Genomic DNA, 24,294 nt, shown 5'->3' on the forward strand with positions numbered 1-24,294 from the left:
CTGACACATTGAGTGCACAACTGATCATGCAGATGAAATATTTGGTCATCTGACTTACCTCCCACCCCCAGCCCTTCGCCATAAGCTCTTTGAGGGGAGGACTGGCATCTTCTGTAGCCTTTCCAGTGCTGAGCATAGGACCCTGGTACAGAAAGTATTTAAGAAATGCCGTAAATTGAATGAAGAAAGTCATCTCTTCTCCCAAATCTTGCTCTGCCTCTTCTTTCTCTCCCCTCTTACTTCCTTCCCCTTTTCTCTCCTCACCTTCTTCATCTATATTACTCCCTTTCCCTCTCTTCTTCATCTCTAAAATGAGGTTAGATTAGATAACCTCTCACATCCTCCCAGCTCTGATATTCTGTGTTCTTAGATCTCTTCCAGCTCTGTCATTCCATGTTCTAAGGTCCACCCCAGCTCTGATATTTTCCATTCTAAAGACCCTCCTAGGAGGCAGCTAGGTGGCAGCTAGGTGGCGCAGTGGATAGAGCACTGGCTCTGAAGTCAGGAGGACTTGAGTTCAAAACTGGCCTCAGAGCAAACACTTGACACTTACTAGCTGTGTGACCCTGGGCAAGTCACTTAACCCCAATTGCCCGAAAGCAAAAAATAAAATAAAATAAAATAATGACCCTCCTAACTCTGACATTAGATGTTTTCAGATTCCTCTCAGCTCTGATACTTTCCATTCTGAGGGTCCTCCCAGACTCTCACTATTTGTACTAAGGTCCCTTCCAGCTCTGACCTTTTATGATTCTCATACTTAGTAGAAACACTTGAATCCACTCTGATTTTAAGAGTTCCAGCAGGTTGTCAAAGAGGGATCCTCCCACAGGAGGGTCTGCATCTCAGCAAAGAGCTGGTTTTAAGAGAATTTAGAAGTTCCAGCAGGAAAAAAGCAATCTTTTTGTGTCATTTGAAGCAATGGGGTAGAAGGTGGCAGAGGAGGAAGACTGATGGGAGACAAAAAGATGAAGCCCCTTCATTGTCTCATAGTCAAATTCAGGAAATAAACCAGACGAAACCCTGACAGCACCCACGGTTCCTTCCTCCCTGCTGTCTTCCCTCGCTGGGGAATCCCAGCCTCGAAGAAAAGGCCCAAAGTGAAGAGACAGAAGACCTGGCTTCTCATCCTTGTTCTGCTACATTCTGGCTGTGTGATCCTTGCCAAACCCCTTCTTCTCTCTGTGCTGCCTCAGTTTCCTCCTTTATAAAATGGAGAAGGCTAAGATTCTCTCTCTGGTCCCTTCCAGCTGTGGATCCTATGAGCTTCCAAGGTTACTTTGCTGTTCCCTTACCCACTGACCCCCGTCTGCCACGTTGCCTGGGTACAGACATGTCTTTCTACTGTTAGACTGGGAGCTGCCGGGTAGGGATGGGGGAAGAGGGGGAGGGAGGCTGAGAAAGGTCTACTTCATCTTTTCAAACCCAGTACCTGGCACAGGGCCTTGAATGTACAATAGCAGGATCTTAACGAACAGTAGTTGAATTGAATTCCCTCCCCAATCCCACCTCTCTCCTTCCTTTCCTCTGGCCTCTTTTGTTTCTCAATTCTCTGTCTTCAACTCCCCCCCCCCAACCCATTCACTCATTCCTACCTTTTCAGGGAAAAAAAAAGAACACTAGCTTGGGAGTCAGGTGTCCGGGGTTTTAGCCCCAATTCTTGCCCCTTTCCCCTTCCCCTTTCCCTCTGGGCCTCAGTTTCTTTTTCTGTAAAATGAGGGATTACACTAGAGGGCCTCTCAGGTCTGCCAGCTCTAACCTTCCCTCTTCTGCTCTTTTCCCACTCCTCGCTCATTGTCCCCAGGTCATCTCAGTTCCCTCCCTCTTTCTCTCCTCCCTTCCATTTCCCTTCTTCCTTTTCCTCTCCAAACAAGTACCCCGGTAGGCAGCCGCTCTGACTGGGTCAGCGCTTCTCTCACACCTCTTCTTTGAGCCCAATGTGCTCGGAGCCCGGGGATCTCCTGAGCTTGGAGCCCCGGGGTTGAAGGACAGGACTCAGGGACTGGAAAATCAGCGGCTCCTGATCTAGAAAAAAGGAGCTCTGAGCCAGAGACGGCCCGGCCCCCTGAGGCCCAAGACCCTGAGCTGGAGTGCCATAGGTCAGACTCGGGAAGCCCCCACCTCCAGGAGGGCTCACCAGAGCTCCCACCCCCAGACGCAGGCCGCGCCCAGACTCAGTCCGAGGGGACACAGCAGGTTCCTCTCTAGCCCTCCAGGAACTCCCAGGGCGCACCCGTGTCGCGGCTGGCTGACCGTCGGGCGCGTCCATCCGCCCGGCCGTCCCCCGGTTAGTCCGGCCCCAGCCGGGTCACCGCTGAGCTGCGCGCAATGAGTGGCTCGTGTAGCAGCTACCTGAACGCCGCCAAGGAGCTGGTGAGTGGCTTCAGCTGCCCGGGACCGGGAGGCGAGGCGGCCGCTGTCTACTGCTGCGGCTTCCAGGACCACCGCTACTGCTGCAGCGACCCTCACAGCTTCTTCCCCTACGAACACCGTTACATGTGGTGGCTCAGGTGAGGCCCAGATGGCCGGCCGCGCTCTCCAGCCGCTGCCCTCCCTCCTTCCCTTCCCTCTGGCCTCACTCTTTACCTCACTTCTCTTCCCTCCTTTCTCCCTTCCTCCTTCCCTTCCCTTCTTCCCTCCATCTTTCTATTCCTACTATCCTCTTTCCCTTCTTTCTGCCCTCCTGCCTTTATTCCTCCTTTCCCTCCTTTTCTCCCTCCTTTTCCTCCTTTCCTCCATCCTTCTCTTTTTCTTCCCTTCCCTTCCCTCCTTCTTCTCTTTCCCTTCTTTCCTCCCTCCTTCTTCTCTTTCCCTTCTTTCCTCCCTCCTTCCCTGTCCCTTCTCTCCTTCCTTTCCCATCTTTCTTCCTTTGCTCCTTCCTTTTTTTCTGCCCTCCTTTCCTGCCTTCCTTCCCATCTTTCCATCCTTTCTTCCCTCTGCCTTCTTTCCCTCCCTTCTTCCCTCTTTTCTTTCTATCCTCCTTCTTTCCCTCCCCTCCTTTCATTCTTTCCCTTCCTCTCTCCTTCCCTTCTTTCTTCCCTCTTTCTTTTCTTTCCCTTCTTACCTCACTCCTTGCCTTCTTTCTTCACCCTCTTCTTCCCTAGCCCCCTATTTTCTTCCTTCCCTCTTTCTCACACGACCCACTTCCTTTTGTCCTTCCTTACTAGACCTTCTTACCTTCCTCCCGTTGTTTCATCATCTCTTTCTTTTCCTTCTTCCATCCTGCTTTCACTCCCTCCTTCTTTCTTTTGTCCTTCTTTCTCTTCTTACCTAACACCTTCCTTCCTCCCTTCCTCCCTTCCTTCCTTTTCTTTCTTCTCTCCTGCTTTTCTTCTGTTCCTTCCTGAACTCAACAAATATTTTTTAAATGCTTACAGTGTGCCAGGCACTGTGCTAAGTGGAGGCTGGGGATATAAAGCCAAAACCTAAACATTCCTGCCTTCCTTCTCCTGGCTGCTGACAAAGCTCATCAGACTAACTTGACTGAATTCAAACCCAGAACCTAATTAGCTCCTTCTAGGAGGCACAGGGTGGGAAGACAGGAGACCAAGATTCCAGGTTTGGCACTACCACAAATTTATGTGTTAATCAACCTCTCAGCCTCAGAATATCAGAGCTGGGAGGGACCTTGGAGACCATCTAGCCTTTTGCAGGTGGAGAAACTGAGGCCCAGAGAGCCAAAGGGACTTGTCCAAGGTCACCCAGTGAGTCAGTAGCAGGGCCAGGACAGGACCTCAGGCTCCTGATTGGGAGCTCAGTATTCTTTCCACACATCACTAGGTTTTGCACTGAAGGAAGTGTATGGGGTGGGTTGTCCACTTTTTTATCTTTCAAATGGGGACAATAACACCTGTCTCACATTTCTTCCTAGGTGAGGTTCAAATAGCCAGGAAAGCTGGCAACAGGCGAAGTAGCCTTACGCAAATGCAGAGGATTCTATTGGTGATTTGGCGGCACTGTTTGATTTTTAACTTTGTACATTTGCAAAGCAACCCCTATGGTCAGGTTGGTGATTTCCCCCTGGCAATCCATTCATTCATTCCACTGAGTCAATAAAGCATCCACTATCCCAACTATGGATGCTAGGTACTGACATGAGCCGGGTTAGTCTCTTTTGGTTATAGAGGAAACTGAGGCACAGCAGGGAAGCGACTTGGTTAGCCCTACTCTCAATGACTTTGTTGAAATATATCTGGAAAGAATAATGAGCTAGGAATCTGGAAATCATAGGATCACAGATTTACAACCAGAAAGGACCTTTGAGGCCATTGGTTCCAATCTCTTTGTTGTACAAATAAGGAAACTGAGGCACAAAGAGGCTAAAGTGACTTCCCTAGGGTCACACAACTAGTAAGTGTTTGAGTCAAGATTTGAATCCAGACTTTGCTGATTTCAAGTCAATTGCACCACTGATTCTCTAGCTTCCTGTCTCAGCTCTGCCGACAGCTCAATGTGTGACTTTTCTCCAGGCACTTAATCTCTCTGTGCCTCCATTTCCCCCATTCATCAAACAAATCATGCTTATCTTACCTACCCTGCAAGATTGCTGTAAAAACCAAATGTGAAAATGTTTGATGATTGGGGCCCGGCGGGAGTGATGTCCTCAGGGGCATGGAGATCCCATGGGTTTGACGATCATCTCTGTGCAAATGGCTCTTCAAACCACATAGCCAGCCCTAGCTTCTCTCCTGATACTCCTGCATCACCAACTGCCTTCCTGACATCCCCTTCATGTCCCTTAGGCATCTCAAACTCAACATGTCCAAAAGGGAACTCGTCATCTCCCTCCCAAGATCCACTCCTTTCCCTAACTTCCCCATTTCTATGAAAGGCACCATATTTACAGTCTCAGAGTCACCCTTCCTCCTTTCCCTCTCCCTCGTTCCCAGATCCAATCAATTGCCAGTTCCTATCAAATTCCCTTCAATAATATTCACATCTTAACCCCTTTTCTCCACTCACAGCCACCACCCTCACCATCAGCTCAGTCCTTCACCATCTCTTTCCTGGACTATTGCAATAGCTTCCTAATTCTTCTCCCTGCCTCCATCCTTTCCCCATCTCTGGTACATCCTCCACTCATCTGTCAAAGTAATATTCCTTAAAAATATCGATCTGCACATGTGGGTCCCCTACTCAAAAATCTTAGTGGCTCCCTATTGCCTCTAGGCTAAGATTAAAAAACTCCTAAACCAGGGATTAAAAGGCCCTCCACAATCTGCCTCCCCACCTCACCCCCAGCTTTCTTTTGTGTTATTCTCTTTCACACAATCCACATTTCTGCCAAACTGGATGACTATGTATTCCTTGAATTTGAGGCTCCATCTCTCACCTTCATACACTCAGGGCCTCCATCAAGAAAGGCTCAACTCAGATGCCACCAGCTTCATCCCTTTCCGCTTTCCTGGCTGTTAAGGCTCTTGTCCTCTTCAATTCCCTTGGATTATCCTTGTATGAATGTTGTCTCCTCCAGTAGAATGTAAGCTCCTTGAGGACAAGGACCATTGAACATCTTTGTAACACAGATTCTAGCACAGTGCCTGGGCACAATGATCTTTCATCACATTCATATACCATAACTTGTTCAGCCATTCCCCATTTGATGGGCATCCCTTCAATTTCCAATTATTTACCATTACCAAAAGAACTGCTATAAATATGTTTGTCCAGATAGGTCCTTTTCCTCTGTCTCTGATCTCTTTGGTGTAGATAACTGACAGTTGTTAGTACTTTTTAAGGTGTGCAAAGAGCTTTACATACAGTGTTTCATTTGAGCTTCCTATTAACCTATCTATCCCCACTTTATAGATGAAGAAACTGAGACTCAGCTGAGTTAGGAGACTTGCCCATGTCACTCAAGCTCCTTGAGGACAAGGACTGTTGAACATCTCTGTAGCCTAGAATCTAGCACAGTGCCTGACATACAGTAGTTGCTTAGTAAATATTTGTTGAATTCAGTGGAACTTACCTGATTCTGAATTGAAACATTCTCTTCCTCCCCATCCTCCCACCCCTGCTCCGAGACCCAGAAGAATGAATCTCAATCCTTGTTCAAATGATACCCATGCAGATGGGATGACATCACTCATAAGAGTCACAGCTTTAAAATTCCAAAAGACCCCAGAGACCATCTAGGCCAACCCATGAGGCCTATCTTGGCCAAAGTGGATCAAAGCCAAGTGGACCAATCCCTAAATCTTGCATTCCTTCTGCTAGACTGGGCTCAAATATAGCAACTATGCCCTCCCCTCCCCACCACCCACCCAAACCTTCTCTCCTCCAAGCTGAACATCCCCAAGACTGTCACCCTCTTTATATAAAATTTGGTTTCCTCCAGACCCATTCTAGTTTGTCTATAGAAATCCTTTTGAAAACATGTTTCCCAGAAGGGTACACAAGATTCCAAAGTGGGCCTAACCAGGGCAGAAAACAGCAGGACCATCACTTCCTTGGGGACAGGGGCTTTTGTCTTTGAATTCCAATGCCTAGCACTGCACCTGGCATATAGTGGGGACTGGATAAATTTTTGTGATTGAGTTTATGAAATGAAATAATGGAATCTAGGGCAGCCAGGTGGCAAAGTGGATAGAGCGCTGGGCATGGACTCAGGAAGACCTGAGTTCAAATATGGCCTCAGATACTCAACTAGCTGTGTGACCCTGGGCAAGTCACTGAACCTCTGTCTGCCTCATCTGTAAAATGGGGATCATAATAGCACTTGACTCCCAAGGTTGTTGTGAGGATCAAATGAGATAATAATTATAGAGCGCTATATAAATGTTAGCTCAGATTTCCTTCAAGGATTAGCTCAAATACCTCCCTTATATATGAGGCCTATCTTAATTCTGCCTCCTCCACACCCCCAATTACAAGTACCAACCCACCAATTACTTTGTATATATTCTATATTTATTGTGTATCTGCTGCTTCCTCTCAAAAGAATGTAAGTTTCTTAAGGGCAAGAATGCTTTCTTGCTTTCTTCCTTCCTTCTCTTCCTCTCTCTCTCTTTCTTCCTCCCCTCCTCTCCTTCCTTTCTTCCTTCTTTCCTTTCCTCTTTCTTCCTTTCTTTCCTTCTTCCTTTCTTCTTTCCTTTTTTCCCTCCCTCCCTCTTTCTTTCCTTTCGTTCTTTTCTTCCTTCTTTCCATCATTTCTTTCTTTCTTTCTTTCTTTCTTTCTTTCTTTCTTTCTTTCTTTCTTTCTTTCTTTCTCTTTCTTTTTCTTTCTTTCTTTCTTTCTGTTCCTTTCTTTCCTTCTTCCTTTCTTCTTTCCTTTTTTCCCTCCCTCTTTCTTTCCTTTCTTTTCTTCCTTCTTTCCCTCCTTCTCTTTTCTTTCTTTGTTTTTCTTTTTCTTTCCCTCCTTTCTTTCTTCCTTCCTTCCTTCCTTTTCTTCTTTCTTTCTTTCTTTCTTTCTTTCTTTCTTTCTTTCTTTCTTTCTTTCTTTCTTTCTTTCTTGTCTTTGTATTTCTAGCATCTACCACAAAGTACTTGTTGAATGAATAAAACATTTGAAATTGATTCTCAAAATTGGAAGGGCGTGCCATAATAGATAGACAAGTATTGGACTTGGAGCAGGAAGATCTTGGTTCAAATCCCACCTCAGGTACTTAGTGACTAGGTAACTTTGGGTAAATCTCTTCACTTCTCTGGACCTCAGTTTCCTCACTTGTAAAATGAGAGTTATTTTAGATGGCCTCTAAAATCCCTTTCACAGCTCCAAATCTACGATCCTTTAAATCCATCCTCCCTGGCCTTCCCCCATCCCACTCTCTGTGCACATCTCTTTATAAAGATTCATGTTAATGCTAAATAATCCCGAGAATGGAGGTACAGTTTTTTTTAAATCAGGGGGACTGTTTTGGTTAGGATAAAGAAAGATGAGTGTATGTTTTAAATTGGTATTGGAGGTATTACCAATGATATATGATCTTGGATAATTCTTCACCCTCCCTGGGCCTTCCATGAAAAGGTTGGATGAAGACAATGTCTAAGTCAGTTCAATTCAGTGAGTATTGATTAAATGCCTGCTGTAAGCCAGGTCTAGGGCTCCACACCAGGACTACAAAAATGAGACATGACTGCCATTGTCTGAACTGGATCTTCTTGGGACTGTCAAGAGGCAACTGAGAAGGGAGTGCCTTAAAGACATGAGGAAGGTCGAGAGGAGTGGCCTTCACAAGCACGTGGAGTCCATTAAGGCTAGAATGCAGAGTGTATGAAGGCAAATGGATGACAGGAAGGCTGAAAAGCAGGTTGGGGGCAGATGATCAAGGGTCTTAAGTGGTAAGCTAGGGCACATGAATTTTATCCAATAGAGAAGAATACTTTGCCTGGATTTTAGCAAAATATTTGATGAAGTCTTTCATATCATCCTTGTGGAAAGATGCAGAGATATGGACTAGACTGAAAATATACAGTGAAGTGGATTTGTATTAGGTTGAATGGCCAGATCCAGAGAGTAGTTGATAATGGTTTGACATCAGATTGGATAGAGATCTGCAGTGGAGTACCCCAGGGATATTACTCGTACCCATGTTATTCAACATTTTTGTCAGTGATTTGAATAAACAGTAGTGATAGGAAGCACCCAGATGATCCTGTGGATAAGGCAGTAAACTTGGAGTCAGGAAGACCTGAATTTAAATCCTGCCTCAGATTTTTAATAGCTAATATGTGCAACCCTCAGTAAGTCACTTAAACTCTCTCAGCCTCAGTTTACTCATCGATAAATGGGATAATAATAGCACTGACCTCCCAGGGTTGTTGTGAATATCGAATAAGATAGTAATTTTAAAGAACTGATAATAGTGCCTGGAACATAGTAAGCATTATGTAAATTTTAGCTATTATTATTATTTATTATTAAGGTGCCATATATATACTAGCTATTAGTAGTATGTGAAGTAATGCAATGTAATGTGAAGTAATGTGAAGTAATAATGTGAAGTAACTTTTTAAATTTTAATTTTTTTCAGTGGTCAAAAATCTATTTTCTTTCTCTTCCATCTCCTCTCACTGAACAAGAAAAGAAAAGAAAACCCCTTATAACAAACATGCACAGTCAAAGAAAACAAATCCCCACATTGGCTGTGTCTAAAGAGCCTGTCTCATTCTACACCCTGAGTCCATTAGAAAGGGTGTAACATGCTTCATCAGAGGTCCTCTGGTTGATTGTGAGTGATCAGAGCATCCATCAGAGTTCTTGAGTCTTTCAAAGTTATTCATCCTTACAATGTTGTCATTATTGTATACATTGTTCTCCTTATCTGCTCACTTCATGTTGCATCAGTTCATACAAGTCTTCCCAGGTTTCTCTGAAACCATCCCCTTCATCATCTCTTATAGCACAATCCTCTTCCATCACATTCATATACCATAACTTGTTCAGTCATTCCCCAATCGATGGGCATCCCCTCAATTTCCAATTATTTACCATTACCAAAAGAACTGCTATAAACATGTTTGTCCAGATAGGTCCTCTTCCTCTGTCTTTGATCTTTTGGGTGTAGATAACTGACATTTGTTAGTACTTTTTAAGGTGTGCAAAGAGCTTTACATACAGTGTTTCATTTGACCTTCCTATTAATCTTCTGAGGTAGATACAACAGGTACCTGTCCCCACTTTACAGATGAAGAAACTGAGACTCAGCTGAGCTAGGAGACTTGTGCATGGTCACTCAGTCAGTCAGTGGTGGAGTTGGGAGTGAAACATAGATCCTCCTGACTTTAAGTCTGATGCTCTCTCCACTGAACTGTGCCATGTGCTCCTGGACTGAGAAGATGACACCGAGCTGGAGGCGATAGCGGAACAGACAGATGCTGGATCTAAAAGGATCTGACAGGCTGGATGGACCACTGGGCTAAATCTAATATAAAGAAATTGAATATCGATAAATGTAAAATCTTACTCTTTACTGAGACAAAAAGTCCATTTCACAAGTACCAGCTGGGAGAGGCATGGATGGCCACCCAGCAAATCATCCGAAAGCAATCTCAGAGGTTCAGTGGACCACGAGCTCAGTGTGAGTCAACAGTATGCCTAGTGGCTAAGAAAGCTGTATGAAGAAAGGCGGGACTTCCAGGAATAAGGAGGTGACAGACAGTCCTGCTGTCCTCTGCTATGGTCAGCCCAGAACTGGAGTGACTCAGTGCATTCAGCAATTATCCAAGTAACTTTTTAAATTTTAATTGTTTCCAATGGTCAAAAATCTGTTTTCTCTTTCTCTCCTACCTCCCCCAACAAGGGGAAAAAAAAGAAAGAAAAACTCTTGTAACAAACATATTCAGTCAAACAAAATAAATTCCCACATTGGCCGCCAGATCACCGAATACTATTCAGTGAATAGTAACTGACAATTATGCAGGGTGTCTCATAATAAGTCTCAGTGTAATTTTAGACTGTTAAAGCTTAAAACTGAATTAGGACTTTTGGGACACATTGTTGTTGAGTATTCTCAGTCATGGCTGACTCTCCATGACCCCATTTGGGGTTTTCTTGGTAAAGAGACAAGTGGTTTGCCATTTTCTTCTCCAGCTTATTTTACAGATGAGGAAACTGAGGCAAACAGGGTAAAGTGACTTGCCCAGGGTCACACAGCTAGTCAGTGTCTGAGACCAGATTTGCACTCAGGTCCTCTTGACTCCAGGGCAGGTGCTCTATTCACTGCACCACCCAGATGCCCTGGGTCACCCTATGTAGCATGTAAAGCACTGTCTATCCATGATTTTGCTGGAACCTCACAACAACTCTGGAAGGTCAGGGCTACAGGCATTATAATCCCATTTGACAGATGAAGAAACTGAAGCTCAAATGGACTTGCTGTCAGCCATCCAGCTAGCTAAGTGTCAGGGGTCTTTCTGATTCCAAGTCCAGCCTTCTATTCACATCCTCCAGTTCTGGGCATCCCATTTAGGGAAGGCATTGCTAAGCTGGAAAGTATCAAAGGGGGCCTAACCAGGGTAGTACCTTCATGTCATATGGGGATTGTTGAAGAACCCAAGGATGTTTAACTGGGAAAAGCCAACTGTTGAGGAGACATGAGAGCTGCCTCCATGTATCTGAAGGGTTGTCTGTGGGAGAGGGCTCAGTCTGGTGCTACTTGGCCCTAGAGGGCAAAACCCCAGGGCTGCCTCAGGGTGGGAGGGCTGCCTTGGGGCTGGGGAGGGGGGAAGGGTTCCTAACCATGTGAGCTGCCTCAGGGCGGGATGGGCTGTGAGATAGGAGTGGGGGGAAGAGTCCTCACCCTTAGAGGTCTTCAGGAAACAGCGGCTAATCCCTTCTGGGGGCTGTTATAGGGGGATTCCCATTCGGGTACTGGATGGATAGATGCGGAGCTGCCTCTCTGCTCAGAGATTCTGCAATTCTGGGTTAGCTCAGCTTCCTGCTCAGTCACTGGCTGGATCAGATAGATGGCTACTGAGGTCCTGCTGGCTTTCACTGCTTTGGAGCCACGAAATGGCTTGATCAGAACTTAGGAAACCCAGGATCCCAAATCTCTGAGTTGGAAGAGATCTTGGCAACCTCCTAAGTTAAGCCATACCTGAACAAGAATTCTTTCTATGACCTACAACATCTGCATGAAGCGAATGTTTCATGGGACCTGATTGTGTCCAGCTGGAGGTAATGGAAAGAGCATTGAGTGTTGGCCCAGCCATCCTGACTCAGCCACTTACTACTTACTCGTGTGACCTTGAGCAAGCCACTTCCCTCTATGGGTCTCAGTTTCCTCATCTGTAAAGTGGGAAGAATAACAATTGCACTGCTGAGCTCACAGGCACGTTATGAGGCACCAACGTCCCCCAGAGGGGTGGCTGTTGAGACAGTCATGGGAAATTCTAGGCCAGGAGGCCAGAGTTCGAAATAAACACGAATCACAGAATCTTAGAATCAGAAGGGCCGTTCAGGGCTGTCTAATCTGATCTGTGTCTCCACAAGGGTCCTCTCTCAACATTTCTGATGAGTGGTCAGCCAGCCTTTGTTTGCAGACCTCCAGGGATGGGGAATTTCCTGTCTTTGAAGGCAGACCCTCCCCCTTTAGGATGGGGAGAAGCCTTAGGGGGTTGTGAAGGATGGATTGAAGAAGGGGCAAATGGAGAGACCAGTCAGTGGAGCAATGGGATTGTCCTGAGAAAACGCCATCTTGAAGGTCCCCTTTGGTCTAATCATTCTATTAACTGAGGCTATCAAAATATTATCCAGTATGAAATGCCCGTCTAATTTCCCTTCTTCCGTCTGGCTCTTAACCACCCTCTTCCTTAATGCTCCTCCACCCACAGAAGCCCACCCCCACCCCCACTACTGTGACCCTTAACCATCACCCACTGCAGACTCTCCTATGTTTGGGGCAAATGCAGCTGCTTCATGGGAAAAATGGGGAACCACCATGTAGCCTCTCAGGCCCCCTTACATCTGGAAATTGTCCTTCCATGGCCTTTTTTTTTTTTAAGGCAATTGGGGTTAAGTGACTTGCCCAGGGTCACACAGCTAAGTGTCAAGTGTTTGGTCTGAGGCTGCATTTGAACTCAGGTCCTCCTGACTTCAGGCCGGTGCTCTATCCACCTAGCTGCCCCCAGGGGCTTTCTGAGAGCTTTGCCTGGTACTTGTCCCAGGCAAGGTGGGCTGTCAGCAGTCTGAGATAGAAGCACATGCTAATTACCTTCTTCCTGCCCCACAACATGTCCATCCTTCAAACTCAGGAAGGAACATGAATTAATCTTGGGCCATGGGCACTGTGCTTGGGGCCAGAGGCATGAAGATTAAAAATGGCAAGTCTTTGCCCTCAGAGATGGCAGGGGGAGAGCATAGTATAACATTTACAGGGACCCAAAATTCTACAAGATCCACCATGATGATGGGGAAGGAAAAAATCCAGAATGTGAGGAAGGAGGAAGAGCCAGTGATGAGGGAAATCAGGGAAGGCTTCATAGAAGAAGGGGCTCCTGAGCCAGAAATTAAAGGGAAAGAAGAATTGTGAAGGGCAGGAAAGAGGAAGAAAGTGTTCCAAGCTTGGGAGATGTCCCCACGAAATCACAGAGGGGAGTGACGGCAGGGCAAGATCAGGGAATAGCCTGGAAGATGGGGAGGGGGGGAATAAAGCTAGAAAGGTATGTTGGAATCAGGTTACAGAGGATGTAGAATGTCAGGCTAAGGAATTTTTATTTTTAATCCTGTAGGAAATAGGGAGCCACTGAAGATTCTTGAGTTGGGGAATGACATGGTTGCACCTAGGGTATAAGGAGCATGACTTAGGGAGCTGAGTGATGGATGACCTGAACAGAGGGACTGGAGGCTAGTTCAGAGACTATGACCACAATCCAGGTGAGAGGCTATGAGGATCTAAACAGGATGGTGGCCATGTGACTGAAGAAAAGGTTCCCATCTGATAGAACTGTAAACTACAGGACTTAGCAATGATTGGATGAGGGTCAAGGCAGGATGGGGAGGGGCAGGACTGGGACAGGTGGGGAGAGAGAAGAATCAAATATACCCTCTATAGAGCCAGAGAAGTTGGGAGGAGAGGACCAGGTTGAGTTGGGTTTTTTTGGGGGGAAGGCTATAATTAATGTTTTAAACAATTAAATGATCCAAAGAACACATATTAAGCACCTACTGTATGCCAGGCACCAGGCTACATGGCAGGAAAATGAAACAATTGGCATGCTGGGTTGAAGATACCCCTGGGACAATCAGGAGATGTGGGATGGAAGAGCGGAAGCCAGAGGACAGAATGGGTGGGTATGTGGACTTGGGGCTCACTTTCTAGGACAAATATAGTCCTAGAAACTGAAGGCTCATTTCAGACCGATGTAAGGAGAGACTCTCTTCCCCCCACCACTGCACCCCTGAGCTGACCCACGGCAGAATGGGCTGTCTTGTAATGTAGTGAGTGCCCCATCACTGGACGTATTCACACAGAAGCTGCAGAATCACCTGCCAGGGAAGCTATGGAAGGTGATTCCTGCTCAACTCTGTAATTCCCCAGGAAATTGATAATAGCACTCAGTATTTTCCATAGCATTTAAATATCCATTATCACACACTGACCTCACAACGGCCCTTTTTACATATGGAGAAACTGACCAAAGAGTGAAGTCCAGAGTGCCCTTCTTGGCTTCAGGGCTTAGCCCGGGGTCTCCTCGGGCTGGCAGCTTCTCCCATCTTCCTTCTCGGTTATAACCACTCCATTAAGGAGCTCCCTCTGGGTCCCGAGGGAGAGGGTAGTCAGGTAGAATCTGCATTTATCTTAAAGGAACACCAATTCCATTCAATTAAATTAAAGTCAGCTCAGTCCCACAGACATTGGTTAAAGCCTGTGCCCGGTACTGTACTAGACTCTGGGAAAACAAAACCAATGCACAATTATTATTTCATGCATTATGTGCCGGCTCTGAGGGTACGAAGAAACACTAAACAATCTCTACCCTCTGAGAGTTTACATTTTACTAGGAGGATACAACATGTACCCACTTAAATACAAAACATGTATGTACAAACAAAGACAAAGAAATTGGAGGGGCGGGGAGATCAGGAGAGGTCTCTTATAGAAGGTGTGAGCCCCAATTTGTTCTAAGAAAGAGACAAACAAAATTGGGGTGTGTGTGTCCACAGTTTAATTTCTTTCAAGCTAGCTTGACATGTATTGCATGGGAGTTCAGTCCAAAACTGTGTCTCTCTAAGGGGGACAGTTTAGAACTGGCTCGATTTGGGATTTTGAGGTACAGCCAAATATGTCCTTCGAAGAGTAGGTGTTCCCAAGGGGTGCCAATCAACCGTGATTGGCCGACACACTGGGAGGTAGGTCATACCAAAGTGAGGTCTTGAGTATGTGCCTTAGATCACTCAGTCCATGGGGGTCTATATTGCCCGACATCAAAGGAAAAACCATCTCCATTCTTGGGAGTCTGTCTCCATCCAAACCTGAGCAAAAAAAAAATCTTTATGGGGCAACTAGGTGGTGCAGTGGATAGAGCACCGGTCCTGAAGTCAGGAGGACCTGAGTTCAAATCTGACCTCAGAACAAACACTTGACACTTACTAGCTGTGTGACCCTGAGCAAGTCACTTAACTCCAATTGCCTAAAAATAAAAAAAGAAAAAGAAAAAGATAAGTAGATACAGAGCCCATATAAAAAACAAACTGAGACCCATTAATATTTGTGGGAATGAGGAAGGCCTCTTGGAGGAGCTTGCAGAGGTGAGGAAGTGGAGCTTTCCAGGCATGGGAGACATCTTATGCAAAGAAATATCATCTGTGGAGCACTGTTGTAAGGAGGCCAGTTTGGCTGGTGGTATGTGGTAGGAAGCTGAGTGGGCCCAGAGGGTCAGTTTCCATGAGGGCTGGGGTGGCCATCATCGGCTTCTGGAGAGCAGGACGATAAAGCCCAGTGTGTACTCAGGCTCTGCCATAAGCCCTGGGTAGTGGTCCCCCAACACCCTGACACCAGTGTTGTTGTTCAGTCACGTGGGCCCCACACCAACCCCCCCCCCATCTAACTATCTCTCACTCCTTCTAGGATAATCACTTCTGCAACCAGAGTACGATGGTCTAACTTCTTATAATACTAACCCAGAGGGTCTCGGTCCCCCCTACCGACAGCAACAGTGTGGAAGAAAGACCAGCAGTCTCATTCCGGCAATCGACAGCTTCTTCTGCCTTTCTGTCCCCAGAGCTCACTATCCTGCCTCCCTAATTATAACATAGACATGATTTCTCCTTCCCTTGATCTTACTGTAAAAACACCTTTTCCACTTTCCCTTATTACCAGCTCTGTCCATCAATAAACATTTATTAAGTGCCAGGCACTGTCCTAACACTGGCAAGAGAAATCCCTGCCCTCAAGGAGTTCACCATCTAAGCCCTTCGGCAGTTAAGCTGGGTAAATCAGTGTGACTAAATGCAATGAGAGTTAGTGCTGTTTCTCATGATATCCAGGACTGCAGAATTTATGAACATTAGCTAGAAAAGCATGCCTTCTTCCTCATCTTGCTCAGCTCAGTCTTACAGGTCCCTCCCTGTCTCCTATTTAAGTCCCGATCCTTCTAGAACTGAAAGCATCTCGGAAGGGATTAGCTGACAACCAGCAAGGCTTTCTAAGAACGACACTCTGGGGGGGCGGGGATGGAAGGTGGATGGGAGACGTTCTCCCCACTGTCTGCCACTTCCTTTTAGGTGTTTCAGCAATTAAGTGGCCTACTTGTTTCCTCCCAAGCAGATGTTCTTTCAGCCAGGAACATTTGCCAATGTTTGGAACACGCTGTCCTCAGTCCTGTATTGAACTTGACTTTGAAGCTCATTCTCAGTCATCAGACAGGCGGTCTTTCTGGGATCCAGCGACATTTCTTAGGCTCCTTGCCTCATAGAATAGCTCCCCCTAGAAACAATCTCGAGTGGTCATCTGCTCTCTCTCCCTACCACTGAGCAAGGACCCAACCGACTGCTTAGCTTGTTTGAGGACCAGAGAGGTTGTGACTTGCACAAAGTATGTAGCATTTGAACCTAGGTCTTTTTAACACCAAATCCTGTGGCATGGTGGTTAAAGTGTTGGAGATGGAGTCTGGAGGACCTGAATTCAAATCCTGCCTCCCGAATTTGCTAGCTGGGCAACCTCTCTGGGTCTCAGTTTTATCATCTGTAAAAAGAAGATAATAATGGCACCTACATCACAAAGTTGTTTGAGACTCAAATGAGATAATATGTCAAGTGCTTTGCAAAGCTTGAAGTATTAGAGAAACACTGCCTGTCGTTAGTATTATTGAATCATTGTTGGTCAGTCCTTTCACTCATGCCCAACTCTCAATGACCCCATCCAGGGTTTTCTTGGCACAGATACTGGAGTGGTTTGCCATTTCCTTTTCCAGCTCATTTTACAGATGAGGAAACTGAGGCAAGCAGGGTGAAGTGATTTGCCCCAGGTCATTCAGCTAGTAAGTGTCTGAGGCTGGACTTGAACTCAGGTCTTCCTGACTCCAGAAGCCACCTAGCTGCCCATTATTACATCATATTGCCTTGTTTTTAAGGAATCCCAGAGAAAATGGCCCTGTATCCAATCTGGCTAGCTGGTGCCAATTTTCTCCAAAATGAAAGTCTTCCTTATCTCTAGCTGAAATCCCTCATACTTCAGTTGGAACCTATGTATGGCCTTATGGATGAAGACACATCTAAACCTCGGCCAGTAGCTAAGTTAAGTAAGAAGGAGTACTATAAGAACATTCTTGGAACCAGTCACTTCCTTTCTGTGCTCAGTTTCCCCATCTGTCAAATGACAGGGTTGGAATCAACGGCCTCTAAGGTCTTAAATATCCTGTGATTTTCCCAAGTCAAAGCCCATACAACAATCATAGTCACAACCAGAATCTATTTTTCCAGGAAATGGAGATCCCAAATTTCCAAGGCAATACATTAGGCCAAGCTTCTTGGCTTCCGCTCACTCATTCAATACATATTTATTTAATAAAACACTTTCTGCCCTCCAGGAGTTTCCATCTAGCTCAGGGAGTCAGCAAGTGCCCAGAAGAGTATCTACAAATTCAGTCAATATAGATCCAAGGTAGTTTTGGCAGGGAGGACACAAGCAGCAGAGGTAGGTGGGCTGCTCGAGAAACGTTTCTTGGAAATGAGTTGTCATGTTTTTTTATTTGTTTTGGTGAGGCAGTCAGGGTTAAGTGACTTACCCAGGGTCACACAGCTAGTAAGTGTCAAGTGTCCGAGGTCACATTTGAACTCGAGTCCTCCTGACTCCACGGCCCAAGCTCTATCCACTGCGCCACCTAGCTGCCCCTTGTCATGTTCTTTATACTCAGACATTTCTTCTCTAAGACTGTAACAAAGAAGGGCTGCAATCTGCACTGGGGAGAAAGCCACTGTGCTGAGAGTCTCCCGTGCAATCATAGGTCATCATCCAGGATTCTGATTCCAACTCCTGGATTAAGGTTGGGCCTGACCACCTTGGGTTCCAGGAGAGAGGCCTGGGCTAAAACTAGACAGGAGACTGAGTTCTCTTTGGGCCATCCCCACCCACACCCAGTCAAGTGTTTCTGCATTTTTGCTCTCTTTGGAATTCTCTCCTCTCCTTCCCCTCCAACATCTGGCCCCACTCTACCCTCCAGTTTTATGTCTGACCACCACTCTCCAAGAACCATAGGGTTCAGAGCCTCAAGGGTCCTTAGAAGCCATCTAGTCTGCACCCTTCATGTTACAGAAAAGAGAATTGAGACCCTCGGTGAAAACAAAACAAAACAAAACTAGTAAATAGCCTTCTGGCTGCCAGGTGCTAGAAACACAAACATAAATACAAGAGTGAAACAGTCCCTTCAGCACAATAAATATTTATTAAGCACCTACTATGTGCCAGACACTGGGTTAAGCACTGGGGATACAGGTAAGGAAAAGAAAGACACCCTGCCTTCAAGCAGCTTACCATCTAACCAGAGACTATGACACACAAAAGGAAGCTAGAGTGTGAGAAGGGGGAATACCAGGGGATGCCCAGCATGGAGGCAACTTGTTCTGTAGAGTTGAGACCAAGCAGAATTGCTGATGGAGAGTGTAGTGAGCTAGAAATCTAACTTGTACCCTCTATAAAGGAAGGCTTTGGGAGGAGTTTAGTAGTTGAGACACGGGCGCAAATGTATACCAGGTGAGTTGGGGAAGAGCATGAACAATTGGGAAGATCAGGGAGGACTTTATTCAGTGGTACATTGGGACTTGTTTAACAACCAGCTCTTGGGGGGAAGGAATGTATAGACCACACACTTTTAAGTTTAATTTGCATTATTAACATTTTCTCTATCACTTTCTTTAAATCTAGACAATCAACAAAATAATAAATCAAACCCTGATTTGCAGTGTTTGCCGATTTCTAGCATGTAAATGCTCACACTGAAAATTTAACAATCAGCTCTTGGAAACACAGCTCTGATTTCAAGCCCGGGGGGGGGGCATTGCAATGAGCCTTAAAGGTAATTAGGAATTCTGAGGTGGTGAGAAAAGGAATGCCAAGCCTGGAAAAGAGCCAGGGCAAAGACACAGAGATGGGAGGAATAGCAGGTGAACCACAGGAGTGTGGAGGAGAGCAACGTGTCATAGGGCTGGAAAGGTAGGATAGAGCCCTGTTGTGAAGAGCTTGAAGTAGCCAACAGAGGAGTGGATCCATAATCCTGGACTCCCTCTTCTCCATACCACCGAGAGTGCCAACATTCATTATCCACTTTCAGAAGAAGTCATCTGGTTCCATTACTTCCCTTGCTCCTTCCCACAACCTTCTGAAGTGGATGATGGAAGTAGGATCTAAACTAAAATTTGAGGGTCTTTGCCCAAGGTCACCAAAGAATGAAATGATGGGCAGAGCTGGAGATGCAGCTCAGACGCCCTGCAAGTCCAGGCGACACCATCCCAAGCTGCCTCCCCTGAGTTTCATCCAATCAGTCCTAATTAGGGATCTTCTTGGTGTGCGGCGCCAAGCTAGGTGCTGGCTGAATGGATGGATGAGCACTCAGTGCCTCCAGGTGTAGGGAGTAATGCTGTTACTTGGCTAATGGACTTTTCAGAAGTGGGAAGCAGGTATTATCTGAATCGTCCCAGACTCCCAGCCTCGTGTATGCACAGGGAGGAGAGGACTGAGTGGTGGGTGCTTTACATGAGCACATTGCCCCTCATTGCTAGGAAATGTGGCCCTGACTGCCAGGCTGGGAGGAAGAAAATATATGGGAATATCGCCTTGTGGTTTTGATGGTAGTGTCTCTGTCCTAAGAAAAAAATGAAATGATTTGCCTTGCTTCAATAAATGCTCAGGAGAGGATGCCCAAGGGCTCCCAAAGGGCAGAGACTGGGACTGTCTTTAGCCTCTTCTTGTATCCCTAGCACTTGGCACAGTGCCCAGCACAGAGCAGGCACCTGATAAATGTTTACTGATCCATTGATGTGGCATCAGCACAGTGAATAGGGCAGGTTACTTTTACCTCCATTTCATGGATGGGAAAACTGAAGTACAAAGAGTTTGTTTATTGTCATACTTCAAGGAACAAGGGTTTCCTGGATGGCAGTGCTCCCTCCATGGCCCCTGAAGGCTTCAAGAGACAATCTTCACGAGTTACTGTGGCTGAAAAAATCCATCCTTGGTGCCTGCTGGTGGTGAGCCTCTCTGCCCTTACTCTAGGACAGCCACTCAGGTCTGTTGCCAGGCCTGCATCTGAACCCTTGGCAGTTGGTTAGAGCTTGAGTTCCACTGTCAGAGTCTTTGGGAACCCAGGGTCATTGCCACAGAACAATGTGACTTCAAGGAGGCTTCCCAAGGAAGCTGTCCGTGGTCACATAGCCAGGAACATATGGACAGCTCCCCTTTCCCTAGAGCCCTTGAAGGTTTCCCTCAGAACTCTGCAAGGATGTGCAGTCGGACTGAACTTTGGGGACTTTGGGGGAACCTGGGGGCTTTGGATGCAAACTACTCATCTTTAATAGAAGACAGATTATTTTACAGATGAGGCAACTGAGACCCAGAAACAGAGTCAATTTGGTGGAATAAGAGGAAGCAGTTGAACCTAGCTCCCCACTATTCCTTCTTTACACTGATCTAGAAAACGCACCAGATTCAATTCTGATCAGTGAGTCATTTTTCTAGCCCAGGGCAGCTTTATAAACTGAGGCCCAGAGGATGGAAGTAATTGCCCAGGGTCAGTAGGTCAGTCAGTTAGAAAAAGGAAAAACCTTCTGAGTCTCAAAGGAAGTCGGGGGGCTGAGGTGAGGATGAAGAGCATTCCAGGTATGGGGACAGACAGTAAGGGCGGAGTCAGGAAATAGATCATTGTGTGTAAGGAATAGCCAGGAGGTCAAACAGCGCCTGGGTGATAGGACAGGGACTGAAGCCCTGCCTGGGGCTCTCCCCACTCTGCCTCTGCTGGGAGCTGTCGCCTTTCACTCAGCCACCTGTGGTCCTCTTTCTCCAGCATCGGTGCCCTGGTAGGCCTGTCCGTAGCGGCTGTGGTCCTCCTGGCTTTCGTCATCACTGTCTGCGTACTTTGTTACCTCTTCATCAACTCCAAGCCCCCTGCCAAGCTGGACACAGGCTTAAGCTTACAGGCAGCAGGTAAGACGCTCCTGGCCGCCGTTGGCAGCGGCAGTGCAGTCTGGGGCACTGGGGAGGGGAAGGTCCCACCTATCAGCACAGGTAGGAGCTAGTGGGAGATGGGAGAAGAGAGGTAGCTCCCGTGAGAAAGTCCTTGAAACTGAGGTTGGGAAGAAATCTTCATGTCTTCTAGGAAGCACGTTCTTAGGGAACATCCTAGGAACTCTTCCAATTCTGAGAGGTTTCACCAGACTGACTGCCAAGGTGGGAGCCAGTCACAGAAAACGTAGAAAGGCTGAAAAACCCGGATCCAAACGAACAGCTGCGTTTTCAGAGAAGGAATCCTGAGCTCAAGTTGGTTCATGGGATTGTAGGTTTAGAAGTGGAAGGGACCTTAGAAAGTGTCTATTCCAACCCCGTCGTTTTCTGGATGAGGCCCAGAAAGATGAAGTAAGTGATGCGTCCGGGGTCCTGCGACTGGTTGAGTTGGAACGCACACCTCAGAATCACAGAAAACGAGAACTCCTCCGCAGCCAGCCATCCTCACCCCCACACAAGGAAGCCACAGCACCGCGCCCCTGCCACGAGTTTTCAGTCTCTGCTGGAAGGCTTCCCATCCCCCACCTCGGGAAGCAGCCCCTCCTCCAGCTCTGGGGCAGCCCCCCCCCATGGGGAGTTTGTCCACACTGCCCACCCCAGCTGACCTTTTGTAGCTTCTCCTCATTGCTGCTAGTTCTATCTAATCTGGGGCCAAGCTGACCAAGGCTGATCCTTTTTCCACATTACAGCCCTTCAGATACTTACTCCTCTTCTCCAGGTTAAATATTCCTAGTTCTCTCCCCTTCTACAATGACGACCACTCACTAGTCCTTTCACATTCTAATTGCCCTCTTCTGGATCAACTCCAGATGGTCAATGACCTTCCTAAAATGTAGTGCCCAGAACTGAACACAATACTCTAGGTGTGGCCAGACCAGGGTGGAAGACAGAGGGACTGCCACCTCTCTGTTGCTGGATACTGGACCTCTCTTTTTCTTTCTTCAGGCAATTGGGGTTCAGTGACTTGCCCAGGGTCACACAGCTAGTAAATGCCAAGTGTTTGGTCTGAGGCCGAATTTGAACTCAGGTCCTCCTAACTTTAGGACCGCTGTTCTATCCACTGCACCACCTAGCTGCCCCCTGGACTTCCCTAATACTGTCAAAGATCTCAATAACTCTTCTGGTTACCATGACACTTTGTCAAATCCTGCTGAGCTTATGGTCTATGAAAACCCCCAGATCTTTTTCACATGATGTGCCACATCTTATGTGCTTACGTTGTTGATTTTTTGAATTGAGTGTATGATTTAAGGGACGGCTAGATGGTACAATGGTTGGAGTGCTGGGCCTGGAGTCAAGAAGACTCTTCTTCCTGAGTTCAAATCCTGCCTTAAACACTTATTAGCTGTGTGACCCTAAGCAAGTCACTTAACCTTGTTTGCCTCAGTTTCCTCATCTGTAAAATGAGCTGGAGAAGGAAATCGGCAAACTACTCCAGTATCTGCCATGAGAATTTCAAAAGGGGTCACAAAGAGTCAGACGTGACTGAAAAAAAAAAAACTCAACCATGACACACAGTTTGAACCCATCTTTATGGTTATCTCTAAATTCCATTTAATTTATTTGAGCCACAATTCCACATCTTTGAGGATCATAATTCTGTCAGCAACGTGTGAGCTTTCCTTCCCAGTTCCGTGTAATCGGAAAATTTAATGAGCATGATTTCTCTGCCTTCATCCAAAATTCTGGTAAAAAAGTGTTGATGAAAACAGGGCCAAACACAAACTCCTGGGCAAGCTGGAGGAGCCAAGGGCCACCAGCGGGAGGGTGAACTATGCCCTGCGACATGCACCCCCTCCCTCCCCAAACTACCCAGGGTTTATTGTGCATGTGTTTTCTGCGTCCATCCTCAAAGAGCCAAAGCACACACACGCCCGTGGAGCAGACCAGATGCCTCCTCTGATCATCCCTGTTACATGTAGATACATTGTCTCTCCCTACAGAATATAAGCTCCTTGTAGGCAGGAACTGTTTCACCTGGGGCTTTGTATCCCCAGTGCCCAGCACTGTGCCTGGTATATTGTTGGTACCTGTTGGCTGATTGAATAACTGATCGATTGACACACAGCCTTTCTCCTAAGCTGGAAGATGCTTGAAGCCCATAGAGAGAGGTGGAAGATGAAGAAAAAGCCAAGTTATCTCTGTCTGGGAGAGACTTATCCGGAGGCAGGCTATGCAGAGGGTACATCATAGGTTTTGGAGCTGAAGGGGAGCTGAGAGGTGGAGTCCCAGGTAGTGGGTAGAGAGCTCTGGACTTGGAGTCTGCAAAGCCTAGGTGTGAATCCCATTGCACCGCCCCAGGCCAGATATGGAAATACCAACTCTAGGGGCGGGTGGGGGGTGGGGTAGTACCTGAAGTGGGAGGTCTGGAAACCAGTGGACCCTAGGAAGGTTCCTAGGTCCCATGATGGACAGGTTCAGAACTCTCCACTCCTGCTTTGAGATCCCATGGATGGAGCCTTGCCACAAATGTGTAACCTTGGCATGGGCTTTGCTGTGTTTTTCAGACCCAGACCCCCCATCTTTGGAAGAGGCCAACCAGAGTGGTGTGGAAGCTGTGGGGCCCAACAGCCTTCGAAGGCATTTCTTGAACCCCCGACTAGACTGTGACCCGCAGGCCCCAAACCCTGACCGGCTCTTTCAGAGATGCTTCATTGCTACAGTGACCACTACAGATGCCCAGGGCCTCCCCTGAGGCCTGCTCAGAGGGTGCTATGTCCCCTCTCCTCACTGCCCCCCCACAATAGCTTCTACGCTGCCAACCCTGCCCAAGGTCTACTGCTGGGCCATGGCCTCTGCTGGCCAGGTACATCCACCCCACTTGTTACCACTGTGGTTCCAATGAACTCTCCTGTTTGTCCATGTGTCCTCATGGGTGAATTTGCCTATGGGCTGCCCCAGCTGGGAGACTCTCCTGTCTGATCCCAAGGCAAAATTGTGCTGCCCCGTCTCACAGAACCACTGAATGTCAGAGTTGGAAGGGGTCGCGCTGGTCCACATGTAGCCTTAACCATACCTATAAAGGAATTCCTCTTACAGCCCATCTATCAAGTGCTTGTCCATCTCCTCCCAGCTAATAAACACATCATTATATTATGTTACAGTTTACAAAACCCTTTGCTTCCATTTCAACCTCATA

The 24,294-nt window shown here is 46.8% G+C and overlaps 1 protein-coding gene across 1 annotated transcript; it reads left to right on the forward strand.

Annotated features, from left to right (window-relative positions):
* The first annotated feature begins 2,131 nt into the window (after nt 1–2,131).
* On the forward strand, nt 2,132–24,294 carry SHISAL2A (shisa like 2A). The gene is made up of 3 exons (XM_020987787.2): nt 2,132–2,510; nt 20,938–21,077; nt 23,663–24,294. Exons 1-3 carry the CDS (start codon nt 2,329–2,331, stop codon nt 23,848–23,850), a joined length of 510 nt encoding a protein of 169 aa, XP_020843446.1. The 5' UTR covers nt 2,132–2,328; the 3' UTR covers nt 23,851–24,294.

Source organism: Phascolarctos cinereus, unplaced genomic scaffold (assembly GCF_003287225.1).
Source record: "Phascolarctos cinereus isolate Bilbo 61053 unplaced genomic scaffold, phaCin_HiC Scaffold_5;HRSCAF=322, whole genome shotgun sequence".
Taxonomy (NCBI): domain Eukaryota; kingdom Metazoa; phylum Chordata; class Mammalia; order Diprotodontia; family Phascolarctidae; genus Phascolarctos; species Phascolarctos cinereus.

Excerpts from the sequence above, each read along its gene's own strand:
- SHISAL2A (XM_020987787.2), top strand. The coding sequence starts at position 2,329 with ATGAGTGGCTCGTGTAGCAGCTACCTGAACGCCGCCAAGGAGCTGGTG. Across the intron at positions 2,511-20,937 it reads CGTTACATGTGGTGGCTCAG|CATCGGTGCCCTGGTAGGCC; the intron begins GTGAGGCCCAGA and ends CTCTTTCTCCAG. Across the intron at positions 21,078-23,662 it reads CTTAAGCTTACAGGCAGCAG|ACCCAGACCCCCCATCTTTG; the intron begins GTAAGACGCTCC and ends TGTGTTTTTCAG.